This window comes from Apis dorsata, unplaced genomic scaffold (assembly GCF_000469605.1).
Source record: "Apis dorsata unplaced genomic scaffold, Apis dorsata 1.3 scaffold_34, whole genome shotgun sequence".
NCBI classification, from domain to species: domain Eukaryota; kingdom Metazoa; phylum Arthropoda; class Insecta; order Hymenoptera; family Apidae; genus Apis; species Apis dorsata.
Genome location: NW_006263336.1, coordinates 525860 through 540905, shown reverse-complemented (window position 1 = coordinate 540905; position 15046 = coordinate 525860). Strand labels below are relative to the sequence as shown.

Here is a 15046-nt window from a genome sequence, read left to right as displayed (position 1 = left end):
ATATAAATTTATATATAAAAAACATATAAAAATATATGGATTCTTTATACATAGATAAATTATAATTATTTATATATAATGTACAAATAAATTTCTTATATATAGGAAAAATAATATATATAGAAATATATATATACATTCTTTGCATAAAGTATACATGTATAATATATATTAATTTATACATTGTAACATAATATTATAAATATATATATTAATTTATATATAAGAATATTAATTTTTTATATCAATGAATTTTAATATAAAATTAAATATGAATTCTGATCACTTAAAACTATAATCAATTTTTGTACTGAACTGATAATGTCACATGTGTTATAAAAGATTCAAATAATTCATGCGACACAAAAAAAATATTACGTGCCACTATCTTAATACTTTGCTATGAAACTAATGTAGACGAGAGCAAATAATAAGAAAAGAATAAAGATAAAATAAGAATTAAGAATCATTTCTTAAATAGTTTTAAAAGTCTTTAATATTTAAAAGATGATGCTGGCAATCAATTCTTATTTTACTTTAAATAAATTACTATTAGTCTCTAAAAAGATATTTTTGACATTTAATAGATGGCTAATACTTAATTCTATACTTTTCTATTTGGTTTTTTTATCTATATTTGTTTCATCTATGACATTCTAAAGATGGCGCTGGTTTCTGAATTTTTACCCTATCTCATCTATTATTTCTCTATATTTGTTTTATAAAATTTATGCGCTTAAAAGATAACTCTAATATCTGATAAACTTTATTGTCTTCTAAAATAAAAATACAAAAATATATATAAAATATATTATAACATATAAAAATATGTATGTAGTAGATCTAATAGATTTATAATACACTCATAATACATATGAATTTAACGGTTGAGGTTCGGTTTCACTTATTACATCTATATACATATTTATTCTAATTTATTCTAAGTTATTCTAATTTCTAATATATTGTACTATTATTTTATATATAAAAATAAGAATATTCTAGTTTAAATAAAGAAAAAAAATAAGATTTGATCAATTTGAAGATTTAAAATAAGAAAGACATTTCTCCAAATATATAAGAAATAAAAATTACTTTATTGATAACAAATGTACACCAATGTGTTATATTTTTCATTTGGAATCTACATCCTCTATCTACATCCTCATTGCATTAACAATGACACTGAATAACAGTAAGGATTAATAATAGTTATTGTAATGAATATCATTGGAAAATGTACAAATTTTTTTAAGCACGTTTGCTATCTGCAAATGCCCGAACAATACTGCCAACACCACTGATATTATATACCTTTTCGTGCCAAGTTAATAAATGACTACTGCTACCTTCTGTTGGAATTTCAAATCCCCGATAAATATATTTCATTAAAACATCCAGCATGTCACGATCTAATTGTGTTAAACAATCATCTATTTGAGTAGATTTTATACTTAGAAGAACTTTTAGTGTTAAATTCCGAGCATTGTCCTGTAACATTCAATTAATATTTGCTTTTGATGCAAAAATGATATAATATATAATTATGACATGTACGATTATATTAATATAAAATAAAGATTATAAAAATAAAAGAAAGTCAACACACATTTTTATTTTTATTTTGTTAAATACTTCATAAATATATTTTATGAATACCATTACATAGAATTATATAATTTGAAGAATTTAAATTATTTTATATATATATTATACATTAAAACTATTAAAATACACTTTAAAATAATAAATACAAAAAAATGTCTATTATTAAAAATTTATATTTTAAACAATTATGGACATATTAGTAAGGTTACCTTTACTTGTTGATTTTTGCATCCAAGTGGTGCAGATCTCAATACTGATATTAAAGCTTCGGCATTCTTACCCGTAAATAAATATTAAGAAAAATACTAAAAAATATTATGAAAAATATTAAAAGAAAATTATTGAAAGTTATAAAAAGGATATTGGCTAAGAAGTGTTAAAATTTCATTTTCATCTGGACCTGTAGGTCCTCCTATGCCTCCATCAGCATCTTCTTCTCTGAAATTATTATCACTATATTGATCAACATCGATTTTTCGAAATGTCGATGCTGATGAATCTTTTTTGCCATCATTTCTTGACATTTTATCTTTCTGTTTGACGTTTCACTGTGATAGTACCCGGTTTATCAACTAACTTGTGAAATGAATCTTTATTGGTCTTTAAGTATGTAGTCTATATAGTGTATCTTTCTTTTTAAACAGAGAATAAAATAAATATAAAGAAATTTATTTATTTTCATTATTTTTCATAATTAAAAATTTTTTTGTATATATTTACATTATTTTATTATAAATATAAAATTATGAAGAAATATATTCTTGATTAAATGCATTAAAAAATTCTACCAATTAGAAATACAAAATATTTTTGTAATTTATTATTTTTTTATTATTTAATTTTATAATTTATATTTTTTATATTATAATATAATATATATAAATCGAATAAATTAAAAAAGTGCATATGCAAAATATAATCTAATCTAATATATTTTTCACATTTTTTTTATAACTAATTGTTTGAAATGTGAAAAATAATAAAACAAATCAAATATTTTTTTATGAAAATATTTTTTTATATGTAAAATTATTTTTTGTTTAATTCAAATATCGTTTATATTTTATGAATACGCTCCTTAATTTGTGAAAGATTGAGTATTATATTTCTATAGTATTTTACACATAATAAATGTATCTTTTGTAAGATAATAATTAAGTTATGAATTGTCCAAAACTTGTAAGTAAATATTTTACGCCGAAAATTATATGGTATCAAACAGATATTACGGTAATTGTACGTATTTTATTGCAAGATATAAAGGAATATTTTCTTCGAGTAAAATATGATCATTTATTATTTAGGTATTTTAAACATTTAATCTTTCATATAAAATAAAAATTACAAAATTTTTAAAATTATATAAGATTATATATTGTTTTTAGCACTACAGTAAATTCAAAAAATTATTATATTTATTTATATCTTTTTGGAACTGTAATAGCAGAAAAAACAATTCACATAAACTTAGAAAGAGAAATTAAAATTACACTTATAAAGGCACATAAATGTAAAATAATTATTTATTTATTTTTTTATATTTTTATATTTGTTTTTATCATTTTTATTTATAATTTTTATTAAATTGATAGGGACAGAATGGTTAAGATTATGTATTGAAAAAGAAAGAAATCCTTTAATTAGTGTAGATTCAGCACATATATATAAACGTGATTGGATTATTGATTCTTTAAAGAACATAGGTAATTATAAAACATTGTTATTATATATTATTAATATTATATATTATATTAATATATTATTAATATTATAATTAATATTAAATAATTTGTTATGTTTATTTATATTTATATTTGTGGAAAGAAAGGGTAGTAATATAATTAATAATATATTTTTATTAGTTATCATATTATCTAACAAAAATTATTTTATCACAGAAAGAGAAAGTTTTGCAGAGTATAAACGTAGACATAATATAACTCAAATAATGCCAGATGTACCATCTACTGATGAAGAAGAATCTGATGATGAAGCAATGGACATGTTATTTCTTTAATCTATATCTATATAAGATAAACATATTTAATCAATGCAATATTTATAATATTCAAATATATTTTTAAATAAAAATAAAAAATATAATTTCAGTATTTTTTTTTCTAAACTAAATTTTTTTACTTAAAATTTTGTATACATTATTTATTGTATTATAAAATTATATAACATGATATATAATAAAATCTGAGATAAAATACATTTTTTTTTTATACATAAATTGTATAAACTTGACCATTTTAATTTTATTTGCAATTTATTAAAATCTATATTGATTCAATTTTATAAATAATTTGATATTAATCATATAAGATGCAATTTATGTTACAACATCAGATATATAAATACAGAAATAAAAATAAAAAAAGAAATATAATACATTGTATCTATTTCATAGTCAATTTTATCTAAGTAAAATTCATAAATAAAACTTTATAATGATAATAATATTAATACAAATTTTAAAATAAACTATTATTCATGCAGTTATACTTATTGTCAGAATTTATGCTCTAAATTAAGATAAAATAGTGCATTAAATTTCTATTAAGTTTTCATTTTGTAAATAAAGAATATGAAATTCAACATTGAATAAAAAAATAAATAATGTTCTTTACATATAAAATATTGGAATGTTTGCTAAAATACAAAATATTGAAATATATAATTACAGTTTTTACTAATTATATAGCAATATAATTATATTATATTGCTCTTATTTTTTGTAATGAATTTTTTATTTTTTAAATAATATTTATATGTATGTAAATTTTATAGATTACTATTAAAAAAATATTGTATATGTAATTTTATCATAGAAAAGATAATATAAATATATTTATAGTATAAAATAAAATTAATAATGTTTCTTTAATAATTTTTTAATAAAAATTTAATATACCTTAAAGCACATTAGAACCTTGATACTATTAAATTGTGATATTTCATGAAATATAAATATAATAAATTAGAATATTTTTTTATGCTATTTTTAAATATTATGAATAGTTTATCATAATTATAGCTAATATAAACAATTTTATAATATTGAAATGATAACAATATATTAAAATTCACTTTCATTATAAAATAATTATATTCAAACATCTTGTTAATAAATTTTGTACTAAATGTGTAATATATTGAAATTAATATCTACAAAAATTTACATATATTACAAGTAATAAAATTATATAAAAAATTATTTTTACATTTCATACACTTTTTATTTGAATATATTTATTAAATGAATATATTTAATTTTGAATATTTTGATGCAAATTATGAAAAATATATTTTGAATATCAAACTGAAGCTTTTTGTTTTTAAATATTTTTAATAATTTCACTAAGATTATTATATTACGAAATATATTAATAATCTTTTCTTATAACATTAATTTTGTAATGCTCATATAATACTTGTACTGATATGAATATTTAAATAAAGAATTTTAAAAGAATAAAAATTATTGCCTAGCTTAAATTATTTTCAACAATTATTTTAAATCTATTACATGATAGAAATTATGTCAAATCATTATCATATCAATTTAAATATACCAACTTCTTATATGTATTTAATATTAATATATATCTATATAGTATATACCTACTTTATATTCAATTAGCAGCCTTCTAGAGAAAGTCTTTGATTTATATTTTCAACTCTTATTTTCATTTCTTTGAGTATATCTTCAGCAAGATTATCAACAGTAGTATATCTTACTTTAAAAAAATTAAATATATCTATAAGAAATTCTATTACTTGATCTCTGAAATAATGACAAGTAGAACGTAAACTTCCTTCTGGGCCTAAGAAACCCCACACAAGTACTGGAGAAATTTGTTCAGAAATCGAATAAAAATGGGCTAAAAATCCTTTATCATATTTTAACATTTGTCTTTTACCAACAAGCACTGACCAAACTGCAGTTCCAATTGCCTTAAACATAAAATAAAAGTAAATAAAAAATTAAATTAAAAATAAATTTATTTTTCTACTTACAGTTTCGCGGAAACTAGCAGATATCCATCTATTCTGTAAAATAGCTTTAATTGATGATGGTGGTTTTTCAACTTCTTCAAAGGCATCTAATAAAATAAAATCAATCAGAACGTCGTAGAAATTTATACATTTTACACCTCTGCTAGTTAGTTCTTCCTCCATAATACTACGATTATTTTGTTCTTGTAAGAATTCTAACATTCGTTCATAATGTATTAAATAATCCTTAGGATCCTAATATTAAAAACTTTTCATTAAAATTTACTAAAAATTATTTATTAAAGTCTGAGTTAAGCTACTCTTAAGATTTATGTTCTTTTCAGATAGAAATAAATAATATTATACATAATGATATTATATATATGTTGTGTATACCCTGTCTGCATACATGATCAAATCACTAATAACTTGTCGGCCTATATCTGCAATCCACTCTGCAGCAGAAGATATAGTAAATAATTTCGTGTATGCTTGTCGTAAGCAATGTACCTTTGCTAAATATTCTACATCTGAACCACATTTCACCAATTCTGTATGTAATCGTCTATAATAAATTATAAGGAATTCATATATCATATAATATCATATAAATTTTTAAACATATCTTAAAATTATTTACCTGCATGGAATACCTTTGTCTTCGTGTTGCTTAAGAGCAGCATGATATAGTTTTTGTTTTTCAAAATGTGGAAAAAATTCAGAGAATTCTTCAAATTCCCGCAAATCTGCTACCTACATTACATATATTAATGTACATACTATATTAATATAAATATCAATAATTTTTATATATTATTAATATTAAAAATAATTTTTTATTATTTTTATTTTTATTCAACAAAAAGTACACAAAAAAATTACTTACTCCATCACGTGCAGATTCGAAAGATTCTGGAGAAGATGCTGCATCTGCTTTATCTTTCCCGGATATTCGGCTACCTATATTCGAAGGTTTATGACTATCTATACTTTCCTCATCTTCATTTCGGAACAATACTGAATGCTGTTAATATTGAAACATTATTTATAATAAATTATTTATTTTTTTAATCTACAACTTATTTTTAAATTGCTTATGCAATATTAATAGTTAGATAATATAAAAAATATAAAAAAATATTATATAAAACAAAATTTCCAATTGAAATATATATATTTTTTATATCAAATAACTAATATTTATATATGTAACAACATTTTAATAATATATAATATAACATAGATTAGATTAAAATAGCAGTAGTTATAAACTTCCTATGTAATAATTCTTTATTGCTTGTTGTTAGGTCAAGTAACTCATTGCACTAATTACTCTGGTCAGTTATCATTTAAATTGGATTAATTTCTGCATTTTTTATGCAGTAAAAAAAAATTGATAAATATAGCGGAGAGAATATAAATATAATATATATAAATATTGAAATGATATAGAAAAGATTTCAAATAAATAGAAAAAATTTTATAAAATCTTAGTTAAATAATGAAGCAATTATTATTTATCAAAATTAAATTACTTACTATTTTTATTTTTAAAATAATTTCTAATAAATAAAAATTACTAAAATAAAAAATATTATTAAATAATAATTATTATTATTAATAAATATTAATTATTAATAATAAATAATTATTATTAAATAATTATTATTAAATTCCAAAATATTTTATAATAAATATATTTTATTTTTTTTATATTTTAAATGATATAATAATCTTAAGAATAATAGAAATCTGTTAATTTAAAAGAAAAGAAAAATAATATATATATTGATATGTTTACCTGGTCGATAAATAGGAGTTCTGCATGATTTTGGATTTGATAACCCATGTCGAGAAGTTCTTGCACATCGTGCGTAAATGCTGCATCCGCCTTAGACGGTAATGCGAGCGTACCATTATTGAGTGAAGAGCTGAACGCTGTAAGAGCATCCTCCCAGCAATAAAGAGCTTTTTCCAGAGCCTCCAATCCTGTATCATTAAGTTACATTTATATTTGTCAATTTTCATTCTTCCTCAGCGTATATAATGCAAATGATGAATTCGAATTTATTTAATTTATTCTGAGAAACATTTTCGCACAGCAACATAAGATTTACATGATTATCATTTTATTATTATTATATTTTATTTTTTACGAAACTCTTATTTATGATAAAAAAAGATTTAATAAAACTTTTTTCAAAAATAAATAAATTTTATTTATTAATATTATGTTTATTATAGATTTACTTGAATCAAGATAAAGAAAAATAAAAGATATAATATATTCTTAAAAAAATTATTATATTTATTAATTTATTGTATTATGAAGATTTTAATCATCAAATTAATCATCAGATTTTAATTAAAATAATATCTAATGTTTTCAATTTTGAATTTGTACATATATTATATCATGTATGCCAATTCTTTTGATCTTTATTGTAACTTGCTTGTTTTTTTTAAATTAAATAATACATCTCATATATGATTTAATGTTATATCTGTGACAATCTTTATAAATCATTTAAAAATTATAATTTTTATTCATAAATATATTATTCTAAATTTTTGAAAGAATTATATTGATAATACATAATATATAATAAGTATTAAGAAAAAAAATAAATGAATTTATGTTGTGTAATATAAAAAAATTATTAAAAAATATATAAACAACAATATTAGAAAACAGACTAGTTAATTTTTGCACATGCTTTGTTATAATGTTATCATTTTTTTCTCTAATTGATAAAATACCTTAAGTCAATAAAAAATAACTGGAAAAAATCTTCAAATATATAAATAAGTATTTTTTATTTTTTTAATATAATTGTAATTTGTTCATATTTTCAATTCATGTATTAAACTTGTATTTAATGTATTAATATAACGTATTTAAATGATATAAAAAGACAAATCTTATACTTTCTTTTACTTAAGGCTTGAAATGGGTATTGTTTAAAATCCTCATTTTTGTTTATGTTGAACTTAAGAGCTTTCTATGAGATAATTGTTTTATTATAATCAGTTTTTTTTAGACATAATTCCTACATTTATTCAAATAAAAGAAATATTAATTTTATAACAATACGAGATCTTAAAATCGGAATTTTATTTTTTTTTTTATTCGATTCATATTTTTAAATTATATTTTATATATGTATGTATTGGAATATTGATTAAAAAATAACTGTAGAATTCATAAAATGCAATTTTACAAATTTAAAAATATAATAAAAAAAAAAAAAGAAAATGATAATACTTTGAATTAAAGAAATGAGTAAAATGTATATTTTCAGTCAACCAGGAAATATCTTGATGGAAAGAAGCTTCAGACGAATGTCGCGACTTCGGTACTTGACATTCGCACAAGAGGCAAAGGTAAGTTCAACGACTGATTTTGCAACGACAGAAAATTTACAAATGAGAGACCCTGTTGGCCGGCGTGTCAACCAGTCAGCAAAGAGTAAAGGGTTGAGAGCACCTACTTAACGTTGTCACACTGTCGCAGGATTTAAATTCCGAGTCGGTGACGACATTCTCCGTATTCAACATTTTATCACTCATAAATCGGCGTGCTTACTCAAAATTTGTTGCGAGACGAAAACTAAGCACGTTGTATTAATTAAAAAGAATCCATATCTTAAAATCCATATCTATTACTTTTAATTTGTGCAAAAATAAACTTATCTATTAAACTTATCAATATATGTACAATATGCTGATAATGAACAATACAATGAACATAAATACGTAAATATATATAAATAAAATAAATAGTTTGAAATAGTTGTTACTGTCTCTTACATAATGTACCTGTATTAAAAAAAATTTGTTATAAAAAAATTATATGACATTTAAATATAAATAAATATTGTATAAAAGATGAATATATTTATACTTTTCTTCAATTAAAATATTTATTTTTTATTAACTTTTTTTCAATTGTCATAATTTTAGAAACGCTTATAAAAAAAGAAATACAAAAAACAAAGTTCGAGTATTTACCAGTGACGTATCTATACAAGCAATTACATAGTTTCTATTATTAAAAATATGAAATTTGTTATTAAAAAATATTGAAATGAAATGTATATAACATTTATATAAAATATTTTAAATGAATCAAATTTTATATAACATTGAAAATTTTAAATATATATATATAAATTTATATAAATTATAACATTAATTAGAAAAAGAAATTAATATTTTTATATTTATATTGAATTTAATATAATTTAATATAATTAATATTTTTATATTTATATTGAATTTAATATAATTTATAAATATAAAAAGTTTAATATTTTATTTTTAATAATAAATATACATTAATTTTTTATTTATTTGAATTTTTCAATTTTTTTAATTTCATAAATAGTCAATTGAAAATTTATATGTTAAAAGGAAGATAACCTAAAAAATGGTACAAACCATGCTATTCAAGCTCGTAGTAAGTTGCAAGTATCCTTTTTTTAACGAAGATAGAGATTCCCTGTGAGTTTTAGACGGAAAGAAACTTTCATGTAGCTGACTACTCTTTGAGAATTCTTGCATCCCCTATTAGAGAAAAGGTACACCCTGAAGAATCCAGCACTGCGATGCTGCCGGATGGTTGGCGTCAATAATACCAAAGTGACGTAATCCTTTTCGACGTTCGTTATTGGAGGATGTGTCATCCAATGGGGAGGGGTCGATACGGCAGCTGGGAGGCGCGCGCGGTCTCAAAGTGTGCTCCAAGCACGCGTTGCGGCATCGCGGTTCGGCGCGCTAGTAGTGCACTGCTGGAAACACCACGACGAGGTAGATTTGAGAGAGCAATACGAAGAAAAGAGGGAGAACACGCGAAAGCAATACGAGAGAGACGAAGATCGAATTAGATAGTGAGCGCGCAGAGGAAGCAGGGAGGGTGGGACACATCGTGGGTCCTCGGCGCTAGCGTCAGTTATTCGGTTTACCGCTTCCTTGGCGGGTGTAGTGTGCTTACATATTTTTCGACGATTGTTACGACGAATAATTGACATACGTGAAAAATTATAAACGTACTTGGAGAAATATTTTGTAACGTTCGTTCTATTACACGATACAGAATAAATCTTTGGACAAGATCTAGTGCCATAGCGCGTAATCCCCATCTCCTTGATGCCATTTGGACGCTCGCATTATTTGGATTAAGATAATGCAATAGTAAGTATGATTGTTTCTTTCTCTATTCTGATTATTGAATCTCAGTGGTCTTGACCAAATTTCATTGAAGAAAGAATTATGAAATTATAGCAATTTTTTATCATTATACATTTTAAATTGTTACAATCATTCTTTCGGAATGTTATATTTTAACTGGCAAACGGAAAATAAAATGTTCGAATGATGCTACTATTATAAAATTTAACGATTTATGTGAAGGATATCATAAACATTCTATTATATTTTCTTAGATAAGAAAATAGATTAATAATAATGTATAAAAATAAAAATAAGAATAATTTTTGATTTTTGACTAGATAATTAATAGACCATAGTCTATTAATTATATTAAGAAAAATTGTGAAATATTATAGATTTCAAAATATTGCGTGGTTTCCAATTGAATAAACGACATCATGAGAATCATCCAAGAATATTAAGTGCCCGGTATCTTTTTAAAAGAAAAACTTGTCTATTTCTGTAATTGTTTAAGATATGTCTTCAGTATAGGTCAAGTTCAGGGGTCAATACCTCATACCCGTTGAATCTTGAATAAAAGTGAATGTCGTAAATGTAACAATAGCACCGCGTACCGGCAGATCGATGGAGGTGCCTGGTGCGCTGGTGAACTTGGAAATTTCCCTAGCACACGCGCACTTCCTGCACCCATGATATTTGCGTATCTATTACATATATTTTGTCCTATACGAACTATACATGTTTCTATTAAATCTTAAAGTACAAACGTCTAACGTTGATGCATAGGATAACGTTTGACGAGTGATGTACCGTAATCGAGATACACTATATGCAAAATATAAAAGATTTGGCATTATTGCACCATATTTTGGCAGGATAATGGAATTTATCCAAATCTTTATGAAAGATTAAAAATAAAATTATAATAAAATACAATAAAATTACAAAAATACAAATATAATAAAATTAAAATTGATCAAATATAATAAAAATTAATAAATATGTTAAAACTGTTAGTTTAAATTTAAATTAAACAATCAAAACAACTTAATAATGAATAAAATTGAAGAAGTGAAAATGAAATATAAGATATAATCTTACTATGTTATAATTTAATCTAATTTTTATTTTTATTTTTATTTGATTTTATTTGATGATAAAAATATTGCTTTAATTTAAATATTATTAAAGTGCACAAATGTAAAAAAAAAAAAGAAATAAAAATTGGAGTCTAAAAAATTTAATATTATTCTTATAATATTATTGAATTTTATTTGAAAATTCTATTGAAATATATTGAAATTTTGCCAAAAAGGCAATGATACATTGTGAAAAATGATATAAAGTGATATAAATATATGAGTCGATATATACATAAAAAAAAAAAAATTTTATTAGAATAAAATAGTATGATAAAATGAAATAAATAATATGATAAAACGAAATATTCTAAAACGAATCTAATTACATAGCACCATCTATGACAATGAATCAACAATATTTAAATTGAAATAAATTATAGTATATTTTTATAATATATATTTTATATCACTCATTTAATATATACTTAATATAAAAGCAAATTATAAATTACAAAAAATAAAGAATAAAAAATTAAGGAATCAGACAATACCTTGAAGAATTGATTATCTGAAGAGACTTAACATTGTACCTACGATTATATAATTATATTAACAACTATAATACAATGTATAATTTTAAAATTACAGTACTTAAATGAGATTAAAAAGAAAAGAAATTAAAAAATGTGAAATTAAAAAATTATAAAATATTTAATAAAGGAAGAAAAATTTTCATAAATGGATTGGTCAAATTATATAATTATATTAATTATCTTATATATCATTTTTTTTTTAATTTTAAAAAATTGAAACAAAAGAAAGAAGGGTGAGAAAAATAGAGAACGAAATTATTAATTTATAAATATATATATAAATTAACTAGGTGAAAATTCAAAAATCGATCAATTGATTGAAAAACCATATGCAACTATATAAGGTTTTGGTGATATTATTAAAAATCAATTCAAAAAGGAAACTATATACAAGACGTGTGATATATGCCAATTGTCGATGGATGAATGCAAATTTTGCTATAGACAACTTACAAGAGACATGATATGATCGTGTCGATTATTAGGTAATAGTAGATCCCCTGTCGAGAATGCTTCGACCCTGATGAGCCTAATAAAAGTGACATCATTATCGCTCGCCACAACGAGCTTTTAACCTACGTGGCTCGCTCTGATTTTCATAATCTGGTTCACATAATCATGAAAGCTCTACCCTCCATTTGCTTTTTTTTTTTAGTACCAATAGATAATAAAGAAAGAAAGTATTTATAAAAAATATATTTGATGGAAAATCGGCAAATTTTTCTTTTTATCTTGCTTTATCATCTAACATTTACATCTAACATTTGTAAATTATGAAAAGAAAAATCTAACATTTAATTGAAAATGAAAATAATATTAATTCATCAAAAAAATATTGATTTTAAATTTCATTTGTGATTTTTCTTTAGTCAATTTACATCTTGGAATTCTATTTCCTAACATTATAGTTACTATAAGAAAATTTTAATAGATTTAATTCTTTTTTTTTTTTTTGTTATTACATTATACATTCATTTTTTTCATTATTTTTATTATTTAGATCTCAATTTTATAAAATTTAAGAAAATTAAAGTATGACGAATACTTTTTCTTCTAGAGTATAAAAATTTTTATCTAACTTTTATTTATTTAATTCTATTCAATATCAAGAATTATTTTAATAATTATTACATTTTTCAATAAAAATTCTTCACTTTTAACATTCAAATTTAATGTCTTATTTCATTGTTTGGTTATAATATTTATAGATAGTAAAAAGAAAAAATATCATTAATATTCTTACTACTGTAAAGTAAGCATTTGAAAAATCGTGAAGCAGAAAAAAGGGTAAAAGGTGTATATACCCTCCACTTAGGATTTTACTTTCATAAAGAAGACGACGAAGATCACATTATACGAACCATGTCAGCTAAAAAGATCTTTCAGATATCTTTAAGATATCTCAATAAATTCGAGATCCAATATTTAAGATTATGTTCTTTTTTCTGACAAATTAGAAATTATTCGCATCGGAAATACGAAAATCATTCTTCTCCAAGTCAAAGTTTGAAATACTGAAGTATAATAGAATATCAATGGTGATATAAAATTTTTCAAATTATCCATAAATTCTATATCTCATAGTTCAAACTCAATGAAATATTTTGAGAATAAAGAGAAATGCAAAATATTCGAATATATTTTTTCTTAATTCAGAGATCAAATCTCCTTTCAATTCTTCAAACTTTTGTTCTTTTTCAAGCAACGTGTTTTTCATAAAAAAAAATTTCATAAAGAAATCTATCATATTTCCATTATTCAAAAATTAAAAAAATTATAAATATTTAGTGAATCAGAAAAATTTCACCTTTTATAAAAATCTCAAAAGATTTTCTGTTTGTGAAATTTGATTGGAAATGATTCTTCGAAGATTTTTCGTTTTATATAAAAATTCCTGAAGAATAGATTTGAGAAGATACTTCCACTTCAAACACGTTAAAATCCAAAAAAACTTGACTTCTCACAATTTTCTCATAGAATTCTTCCAATATCTCTTAGTTTTCTTCTTCAAGTTCTATTCTCGAATAAACGCGAGTTCCCTCGTCGGTCGAGCTCACAGTTGAACCCGTTTGAATTCATTGAACGTCATCAAGGTATTAGAACGTTTCTCGTGGGCGTGTAGGGGAGCTTCGTATTCGATAGAATCGGTTGGAGCATGGAACGAGTCGGAATTCGAGTACCTGGAAATGTGGTGCAATATGAAAGTGTAAGATCGGTGTAAATAACTATAATGCGGCAATGAAGGTTGTAATTATTCATTATTCAGAGCGGCAACGTGTCCCGTTTGTTTCGAGTTTTTCAACTTGAAGATTATCGTTTCATTTTCGAATCCTTGAAATTATGAGAAATAAAATTGTCGAATGGAAACTTTCAACTGATTGCATCGAATCGAATCGAACATAGCGGTTTTGTTTTTAAACGATCGCTTTCTTCTTAACGTTGTTATATACCCGGGATGAATCATCGATCGGGTATCATGAGGTGATTTTTCATTTGCAGAGAACGTGATGTTCTCAATTCAGAACAACATATAGGATTGTGTAATGCAGACGAAAGGGATGATTTTTTTATGAAGGGGATGATTTCTAT

General features: G+C 22.4%; 4 protein-coding genes across 4 annotated transcripts in view; 2 read left to right on the top strand and 2 right to left on the bottom strand.

Moving 5' to 3' along the window:
* Positions 1-1074: 1074 nt before the first annotated feature.
* On the bottom strand, positions 1075-2240 carry LOC102677238 (actin-related protein 2/3 complex subunit 5-C). The gene is made up of 3 exons (XM_006608359.1): positions 1972-2240; positions 1818-1890; positions 1075-1491 (listed from the first exon to the last, which is right to left on the bottom strand). Exons 1-3 carry the CDS (start codon positions 2130-2132, stop codon positions 1252-1254), a joined length of 474 nt encoding a protein of 157 aa, XP_006608422.1. The 5' UTR covers positions 2133-2240; the 3' UTR covers positions 1075-1251.
* Positions 2150-15046, bottom strand: part of LOC102677826 (mitoguardin) — a 35833-nt gene continuing 22936 nt past the window's right edge. The window contains exons 4-10 of the mRNA XM_006608362.2: positions 7412-7599; positions 6497-6634; positions 6251-6363; positions 6007-6175; positions 5632-5865; positions 5240-5568; positions 2150-2240 (exon numbers count right to left, since the gene is read on the bottom strand). Of these exons, the coding sequence (XP_006608425.1) occupies positions 5251-5568; positions 5632-5865; positions 6007-6175; positions 6251-6363; positions 6497-6634; positions 7412-7599 (1160 nt within the window). The 3' untranslated portion in view covers positions 2150-2240; positions 5240-5250. The remainder of the gene's footprint in view (positions 2241-5239; positions 5569-5631; positions 5866-6006; positions 6176-6250; positions 6364-6496; positions 6635-7411; positions 7600-15046) is intronic.
* Positions 2651-3824, top strand: LOC102677368. Its single transcript, XM_006608360.2, has 4 exons — positions 2651-2912; positions 2994-3118; positions 3201-3311; positions 3507-3824. Exons 1-4 carry the CDS (start codon positions 2770-2772, stop codon positions 3623-3625), a joined length of 498 nt encoding a protein of 165 aa, XP_006608423.1. The 5' UTR covers positions 2651-2769; the 3' UTR covers positions 3626-3824.
* The window catches only part of LOC102677508 (protein unzipped), a 24566-nt gene continuing 19837 nt past the window's right edge, over positions 10318-15046 (top strand). The window contains exon 1 of the mRNA XM_006608361.2: positions 10318-10803. The gene's annotated coding sequence lies outside the window, so the exon portion shown is untranslated. The remainder of the gene's footprint in view (positions 10804-15046) is intronic.

Bases quoted from the DNA above. Each gene is read 5' to 3' on its own strand.
- LOC102677238 (XM_006608359.1), bottom strand. From the start codon at position 2,132: ATGTCAAGAAATGATGGCAAAAAAGATTCATCAGCATCGACATTTCGA. The intron at 1,891-1,971 runs ATATCCTTTTTA...ATATTTATTTAC, and splicing joins ATTTTAACACTTCTTAGCCA to GGGTAAGAATGCCGAAGCTT. The intron at 1,492-1,817 runs GTAACCTTACTA...TGAATGTTACAG, and splicing joins GCAAAAATCAACAAGTAAAG to GACAATGCTCGGAATTTAAC.
- LOC102677368 (XM_006608360.2), top strand. From the start codon at position 2,770: ATGAATTGTCCAAAACTTGTAAGTAAATATTTTACGCCGAAAATTATA. The intron at 2,913-2,993 runs GTATTTTAAACA...TATTGTTTTTAG, and splicing joins TATGATCATTTATTATTTAG to CACTACAGTAAATTCAAAAA. The intron at 3,312-3,506 runs GTAATTATAAAA...ATTTTATCACAG, and splicing joins TGATTCTTTAAAGAACATAG to AAAGAGAAAGTTTTGCAGAG.